Raw genomic sequence first — 8,937 nt, 5'->3', positions numbered from 1 at the left:
AAACGCGAACAGCGAAGTGCGTGGATCTATAGCACTAGCAAAGGCACAGGGCGCGCAATCCAGTCATAACCACGCGTGCACATCCGGTTTGGAAGCACGGCACGAAACCCCGATACTTTTACGCGTGTTCTCGTTTTGATATTCGAAGCGAACTGCAAATACAAGAATCTAAACTGAAACGGCGGGAAGCCTTGAGCACGCACCCGCCGGCCGCCATTATATCGTCATATCAAAACAGAAACGCAAGCGAAAATATCGGACAGGGATAGCACAGTGCTCCCGAACCGGATGTGCGAGTCTGTTAGCCATGGTGATCGGACGGTGGGCACTATAGCTTTAATAATGCTTGGTCTACGGGCTTCATTGTTCGCGTTTCATTTGACGCCAGTGGTACAGTATTACGGCTGTAAAGCTCTGTTGTTAAGCAGTCAGATGATCGTGATGGTGTGTCAACGTCGCTTCGCCGTCAGTATGCACTCTAGTTGAACAAGTTCCGACAAGCTGGAGTTACGCTTATCCAAAAACGCTAAATCAATTAAATTTCTTGCACCGGCCTGGGACTCTATACGTCTATAGTGATGAGTGCACGAAGCTTTGATAAGGCTGTCTAATACAACCTAACGACGCAGCAACGTAAGTGTCCTAGCTGTTTTCAGCCTCTTTCAACAACAGAGGCATCGCTTGAGTGCATTGCATTACACCCCACGCTGTGCGACTAAGGAAACTGCAACTCTAGGATAAAACCCGTAGATAGTTCGCTATAGCTAACGCAATACAAGCCTACGCCTGTACTTCTCATCATTCCCATGGTCGCTGAGCGATCGCAGCACCACATTATCCTCAAGGTTGTTGTATGAATCTTTATGATTAACGCCATTTAGCGTTGGTGGTAGGCACATATCGGAGGTTCTCCAGCGGCTTGACCATTACCGAAGTATGACGCAAGGGGCCCGCGGCCGCGCTTTTAAAGGGCATCGCCCTGCCGTGTGGATGTGTTTTGTCGGGTCGCGTGCATGGATATTGGACCCCGGAGGGCGTTCGCGCTTTGGCATTCCTCGCGGCACGGTCACGGGTCTCCACCGAGAAGCGAGGCTAGCGATTTGGCAATGCGATAAGAACATGTTTCGATTACGCGTTCAACTCGAGAAAGCGACGCTCAAGCGCCTTGCAAGTTTTATTTGCAATGCTCGAAGTTTTGTAAGTGGCCGGCTGCAGCCGGGCATTTGAGACTCGTTATCTATAGAATCGTGTTTGCTCGCTATCGCTGCGCCCGTTCCTCTAATCTATGGGCGTCGGCAGGGCGGCACAAAAGGCGTACTTGCCCCTCTCGAGCACTTTCCCCTCCGCCACGGTGGTCTAGTGGCTAAGGTACTCGGCTGCTGACCCGCAGGGCGCGGGTTCGAATCCCGGCTGCGGCGGCTGCATTTCCGATGGAGGCGGAAATGTTGTAGGCCCGTGTGCTCAGATTTGGGTGCACGTTAAAGAACCCCAGGTGGTATAAATTTCCGGAGCCCTCCACTACGGCATCTCTAATAATTATATAGTGGTTTTGGGACGTTAAACTCCACATATCAATCAATCGAGCACTTTCCCTCACCCAAGGCACACCGGTGCTCTCCCCCTTCCCCACCTGCCATGCAACACTGGTTTGCGCCTTCCCCTCTCAATATGAAATTCTGCTGACGACAATGTTGTAAACGCGTGTCGGATAACTAAGTGGGCAAAGTCTAAGTGGGCAAAGTCTGTAGACTTTGGCTTTATCCCATTTAATTTCTCGCCTTCTCTATGTGGTAACGTGACGGAACACGTACACTAGACGCGCATACGAGTTAAATGATGTCGATAACGCTTAGCGCACCGGGACTCGGTTTTCGCAATGCACGCTTGTTGAAGGCCTCTCTCTGCACGCGCGCGCGTTTAGCGGACGATGTGAAAGCGAGATGCGGTGGCGTCGAGGCATTGAAGCGATTGGCGCAAAACATGGGTAAACGCTTCGTTTCTCTATAGGAAGCGCCGTGTAAAGCGTGTCAGTACGGGCGTAATGGGGGCTAGTTAAAGGGCCCCCTCGATCGTCAGCCTCTGAAAATACATTAAAAGAAATTGAACGCGTTATTCTCACCCGGCATTTGTCGTCTTTCTGGCGCTTTTCGTGACGCAAGAGCAGTGATTCCCGTGGCGACTGTGTAGTACGTATACTCCCCATTGGTCAATGCGTGCGAAGTATCGACGTGGCTTGTCAGCTGCAGCCAACGTGCACTGCGGCAACCCATCCGTTCTTGCTTGTCACCCGTGATTATTAAGCGCGATCGACTGACTTTCGGTTCGTTTCGTGTGTTTACTACGACTGCGCAAAGCGAAGATAACAGCATGTAGGCGACAACCACGACACTTAGCGCTGACATCGTACACGCGCTTTTAAGAAATAGGTGGCGCGCGGAGGAAGTCATTTCCCCGCCTTTGAATGCGAGTTGGTGAGGGCCCCTTTAAGCGCCGTCGATTAATTCAATGGCGATACTGCAGAGTGCAACACTTTTGATGCCCGACCAAAAGACGCGCAACAAAGCGCCCCGCGCGAGTTGCACAGAGTTAAAATGGGTCGCCCTCGTTTAAGATGGGCGCGCGTGCGTCTGAGAGGCGCACTGGCGCTGTCACACAAGAGTCATCATTTTGCCTGTGGCTGCACGCGGTGTATGGGGCGGTTGTTTGTCGAGCGTCTCGGAGCCTTTGGCGGGGACAACGGAGCGTCGTGTAAAGCAACGCTTCCCGCCAAATGACGGCGTTCACTCAACGACATCGACACCCGTACGCCTCCTCCATAGTTCCTAGACTGGCCGCTTAGCGTCACTGCGAACGCCTGACTGCCGTAATACTGCCTGCATTTAAAGGAGGCTGCGAAGCTAAAGAAACGAAATCTCCCGCGGAGTGAGCGGTATGCTTCGTCGTTAGAACCGTGCACTGTCGGGGACGCTATACGTTTGACGACTGGCTATTATAGTGCTCCAAAGACGGGCCAAAGCTGCAGTGGTGACACATAAACACACGCTCTGTTCAACCTTGCCCCGCCGCGGTGGTCTAGTGGCTAAGGTACTCGGCTGCTGACCCGCAGGTCGCGGGTTCAAATCCCGGCTGCCGCGACTGCATTTCCGATGGAGGCGGAAATGTCGTAGGCCCGTGTGCTCAGATTTGGGTGCACGTTAAAGAACCCCAGGTGGTCGAAATTTCCGGAGCCCTCCATTACGGCGTCTCTCATAATCATATAGTAGTTTTGGGACGTTGAACCCCACAAATCAATCAATCTGTTCAACCTTGAATGCGCTATACTTGTTGTAGCAATTAATTATCAAAAAGTCTGCCATGCAACATTACTCAGCAAAACATATGTCGAGACTGACATTCGGGCATGTGAATTGATATGCGAGGGTTTTTTTTATTTTTCTTATTTGTTGAATCATACAACACAAAAGATCATCATACTGCTTGGACCCGTAGCCAAAGGCTAGTCCTGGGTCCAAAAAGAAGATGTATATAGTGATGCAGGCTTACTGATACATAGAAAAGAAACTATGATGGAAGCCAAGGCTTTCGTATCGCTCGGTACTTCGTAAAGGAGAGATTATCCCGCGTGATAGCTAAGCTGATCAGGTGTTACGTTGCTAAACCAAGGACGCGGATTTTGCTCATCTGCATGCCGGCGAGCGAACACGAACCTGTCCTTCATTACAGTGCATCCCCCGTAACCGTCCCCTACAACAGCTGTTTGCGTCGTAACATTACGGCGATACTGGCACTTGAAGCTGCACCATATGACATTGTATGAGATGTACCTCGATTGAAACAAGGTCGGAAGACAGGTGATCATTGGCTGATTGCCTTATTTAGGCACGGCATGTACACATGTTATGTTTGACAAATTTTATTACAGGTTTCATTACAAATTATTTTAAAACATTTTAGGGATATAAGCACGTTAATACTTATCCAATGAGAAAGAAGGATACAAATGTTCAGTTTGGTTCTTACAAAGCGTGTTTTAAATGGAGCTAATTTGTCTGACACAACTTTCAGTGCTTGTGTTTGTAGTAATTACTATGCACCTTTGATGAGTTTCCGTTAGCTTACCATGAGCTTTGTGTGCTGGCTATGTTATCGACAGCAAGAAGCTCCTCGCAAATATAGTCTTCTCAGCTGTCTCTCCACTCGCGTGTATTAAACGGAGATGCGGAAAAGAAACGTTGTAAAAGCAGATCATGCAAAACACGTGAAAGAGTACAACTACGGATTTGTAGAAGCATTAATATTGGACAAAGGTGGGCGCGGCACTTCGACCAGGCAGGTTATTCGTGGGTGTTCACCACCTCTTTGCGTGTCCTGCGCCGGTTTTCGTGCGTATATCTGTCAGAGCTAAAGGGACTTTTTTTTTTCTTGCGCACACCAGCCGCAGCATATTCTGCGCTGCACCGTATCATTGTCACGGCCAGAGTCGCGCGCTCGAAACAAAAGGCGACCCAATTTTTCAACTGCCTCGGCCAACACGGAGGCCGTACATCTTGTCCTCGGCGACGACTCCACCAGGACCCTGCAGCGGTCTCCCTTTGGGCCGAGCAACTTTTTGCTGTCGAGTGAAAAAAGCACGCACGAGGACGCCGTTAGGAAAGAAAGAGAAGGAATACGACACGCTGCGTCCGTGTAGTCCTCGAAGATCTCGGTCTCATGCTGCGTTACCACCACGAGTCATAGTCGGGTGGCTTTTTTTTTTGCTTAGCGTCGCCCCAAAGCGGGCACCGTTAAAGCGACTGCGCCGTGATCGTGGAACTCGAGAAAAACGGCACGCCCTTTAAAAAAATGCAACGCCGCGGGAAACTCTTAGTCCCAGCATCGCCAGGACGGCTCCGGCGAGCCAGCATCTCGGCGCCGCGTCGGACAACGCGACAGGCGCACCAGCGGCTGCGCTTCCCTTATTAATGAGCGCGAGGGACCCGACAGGCGGGACGGGAAGGGCGCATGCGCACTCCTTCCCTGCTCTCCCTATGGGCGCGTGGGGAGAGGAGGAGCCCCCCGCGACAGCACGCTTCACTGCAGAGCACGCGGTTTGGTCCTTTTATTCTTTTGTTTCCCTCCCCCCTCATCGCTGGCGCTGCTCGGCCGGCTCTTGCGAGCGTTCCCTTATGGTGGTTTTTCAAGCCCCCCGTGATCCGACGTCGGCTGCAACCGAAACGGCGACGTTTCGCCGTCGCATTGTGCTACGTCGACACTCTTTGGAGGCTAGTGACGTCACTGGAAGAAGCGTTCTTCTTTTACTGCCGGGAGAAAAAAAAATGCCGCTGCTTGACTCGCTCGATTGGATGGGGGCGCGTTTCACCGTTGGAAAATGCCGTGGCGAGATGACAGCAGAGCGGTGGCCAGATTTCTTGTCCCTTCCAGTGGGAACGGTGGCCCTCCGGCGTTGACTCCTCGAAAACTACGTAGTTGTGCCGATCGAAGTGGTGGTGTGCGTGGATCCAGCGTGCTGGGGATCACGCTCGATGTCAACGCCGATGCCCGCGACGCTGGTGCTGAATGATCGATACGAAAAACACGCAGCCACCCGCACGGGAGGCCCAGCTTTCCTTTTGCAGAGTCAAGTTTGTGCAGTGCTTGCGAGCTTCCGAATGTTTGGGTGCACTGTGAGGCCGATGCTCATCGCAGGGCAGCTCGCAGAAGCGAGTAAACAAGGACCTTACATCAGAGGCTCAACGCCAGACCCTTCGCACATTGCTTTCCTCTAAAGAAAATGACTGGCTCACGAGTTTGACGTTTGGCTTTCTGAGCTGTATCAGATGCCGCGGGCGCGGGCAAATTAAGCCAGCGTCACACTTCCACATACAAGCCGACACGCTAACTCTGGCAAAGCGCGTGTGTGGATTTATTGCTACGTCATCCGCAACGCACCACGGAGTTTACCGTGCACGCTACACCACACGTGTATCAATCAGATTAGGCATTAAGAGAAACGGTAAACTTGGTTTCTCTAAGCTGTGGACATGTCGGTTCTGAGCTTGCCGCACTCGCGTCAATCACTGCATGCTTTTCGTTGTCGTGATGACTGCTGTGACATCGGGCTGCACGTCAAACCCACAAACACATTATTTCGTCCCTATTATGCGGGAGGAATAGGAAGGACTTGGCAACTTTTAGTTTTCGAGCGTAAAACCAACATAACTAAGATAAGTGCAATTAATCGGAGACCACTGTTCACTCGAAACCTAGAAGCTCACGTACGGTTGTCGTTTAGTTAAAGCTAATTCCAGTTGCACTCCATGTTTCCCCGTGTCAATCCTTCGTAAGCGCACACAAGTGAAACGGATAATAGGAGGTGAGAACTCGGTATGGACAGTGGCGGATCCACTACGCTTACAGTGCGGCGAAACAACTCGGATTCGCATGTGACGCAGCCGGATCAATTTCGAACGTATGTGGACCTGCAGAGAACAGTCATTGCTGTACAATATGAGCTACCAAAAAAAAAAGCGAAACGACAGAAACCGGTTTTTTGTGGTTGTAATGTTTCATTTTTCTTCTTCGCTTTGCGCACTGACTATTCGCTCTTTACGGACGTTTATCACGCACATAGCCTGTCGGGCTAACAACAAGGAGCGTGGTAGTATTTGCGCATGTTGCAACGTTTCCCAATCATAGGCAATGGTAACAAAGAGGCTTCTACCGACAACAAACGCGGTGATCTTTCCGACTTCAACGAATGAATCCCAAGTATATTCGGTTCATCACAGAGGACTGCACTGAACTGCAAACTCCGCGCAGTGGCCAGTGTAGTGGAGTCATGTACGCTGCGTGCACCGTTCTGTTCGGCGTCGTCGAAGCCACGCAGCGTTAGAAGTGCCAGCGTACGAGCGCGATCTCCTCACCTGCATGCGAGCCGGGATCGGCGACGCTGACGACCACCACCAGCGAGAAGCAGACGGTAATCCAGTAGCGGAAGCAGGGGCCGCCGCTCTCTTCCGGCTGCATCGCTGACCGGCGGAGACGGGGCCACCCCAAACAGCGGGGTGTTTCTAGCTGGCCCGCTTGGTCAAGGATCTGGAACGAGGCTTGCCCGGAGGCCGCCGTCTATGCACGCTCCCCGTCGCCGTCATTTTGTGCTGGGCTCTGCGGGGTTACGTGCGACGCCGCCGCCGCCGATGGCGCACTCTGCCGGGACGCGCCGCCGGGAGTGACTCTCTCTTTCTCTCTTTTGTCTCTCTCGGCCCGTTCGCCTCCTTTCCACCGGACTCTGGTTCGGAGCTGTCACCTGGCGGCAGCGGCTCACTCTACGTTCCCGCCGGCTCTCGAGATAGCGGTCGACGGGAAGAAAGTAACCGCGCTTGAAACGTCAGATAGTCAAGCTAGTTGGTCAAGCTAGTGGGCACTGGGGGCCCATCGGAGACAGTCAAGCTAGGCAGTCAAGCTAGCGGGCACTGGGGGCACATCGCAGGACAGTAATAGTAACGCATTTCCGATGGAGGCGGAAATACTTCAGGCCCGTGTAAACAATGCGTCTTCGACCCTTTTCCTCCATAAGTGTATTAGTTTAAAAGGCAAGGCACCGTCCAATTCGTGGCCTATCTTCAGCAATGGGTTGCGCCACGATGTTGAAGAACCAACCAACCAACCAACTTTCTTCAGGCTTAGCGCTACTAGTTCAAACTCTCTTATTTATTTACGTTCTTGACTTGCTGCGTACTGGCACCTGATTGTCGAGCGTTTATTGAGAGCACACTGGGCAATAGGCTGCTGCTGTCCCTGGTGACGTTGACCTCTGGTGTTAGCAGCTGCACTGAACAGACACCAGACTCCACAGATTAAAACTGAATGCATTTAGAACGGAATATTACGTTAAGACTTTCCTGCTGTCCAAGCAATGATGCTAACCTTACAGCCCGCTTTCGTGGAATAGAAACCGCATTGCTAACGCTCTGACACAAAAATGGCGCAACTAGTTCCAGACGGTTTGCGTCATGCGCGAGAATTCATGTGTAGAGCGTCACTGGCTCCGGACATTATGCTCAGTGCAGTGTCAAATCTCGAGAGAAAGTCAGCGGCGTTCGGTGTAAAACTCCACGTGTGCTGGGATTATTCGGCAATTATTGCATAAGCAGCTTAAGAGAAGCTCAAAGACGCTCCTTAAGTGCTCGTGCGTAAGGGTAGTGGCGTTGAAGCTCTCCAGTGAAACGATGGAGACATGGGTAAAAAAAAAAAAGAAACGTGCGCCAGACTTCCCGCTGCTGTCGTTCCACGTTGAAAACTTGAGCGCTTCGCTTCTTGATACTTTGATAAGATATTATCTTTCTCGTCCTCGTCATTTCCTGATTCTGTTATATTTTGTTACTGAAAAACTAAGCTCGACATCAGTGAGAATATATATATATATATATATATATATATATATATATATATATATTCTAGAGATCTGTAAAATGTCGTATGTCGTTTTTTTTTATTTGCCACGCTATTTAGTAAGCCTGAAGAGTCAAGTACAGAAGCATAGATCAGAATATATAGAAAGCAAGACCCAGTTGTGAAATCAGCTGTCTTGTCATAAACGGACAGAAAAAACGTAAGGTGAGTCGTCTGACATGGGAGCTGTTCACGATGGTTCAGGTACACAGAGATCACGAATACTCCGGCCGAGAAGCGTTGAGACAAGAAATACTAGGTATGGCGTCATGTCTGATACTATATACTTAGACTCACAAACTTCCGTGCAGTGTAACTAAGGCGCGGGCTCGTTTCGGTCGATCAGAAACGAGAGGCGTTTGCGCGCTCTAGAGAAGAGAGAAGGACTCGGTCATTGCACGCTACTAATTTTTCCGCAAAGCTTTCTCTCTCGATCGGCGTCGCGCAAGGAATGATAAAAGGTCGACGATAAAAGAGCCCCTCTTCTTATTCTCTTCTTTGATTGGC

The 8,937-nt window shown here is 50.9% G+C and overlaps 1 protein-coding gene across 1 annotated transcript in view; it reads right to left on the bottom strand.

The window, feature by feature from the left end:
- Positions 1–7,144, bottom strand: part of aus (argus) — a 131,211-nt gene extending 124,067 nt beyond the window's left edge. Inside the window, exon 1 of the mRNA XM_037433119.2 lies at positions 6,903–7,144. Within this exon, the coding sequence (XP_037289016.2) occupies positions 6,903–7,005 (103 nt within the window). The 5' untranslated portion in view covers positions 7,006–7,144. The remainder of the gene's footprint in view (positions 1–6,902) is intronic.
- Between the last annotated feature and the right edge of the window lie 1,793 nt (positions 7,145–8,937).

The sequence above is a fragment of the Rhipicephalus microplus genome, chromosome 10, assembly GCF_043290135.1.
Source record: "Rhipicephalus microplus isolate Deutch F79 chromosome 10, USDA_Rmic, whole genome shotgun sequence".
In the NCBI taxonomy this organism is placed as follows: Eukaryota; Metazoa; Arthropoda; class Arachnida; order Ixodida; family Ixodidae; genus Rhipicephalus; species Rhipicephalus microplus.
This window is presented reverse-complemented; position numbering and strand designations above follow the sequence as displayed.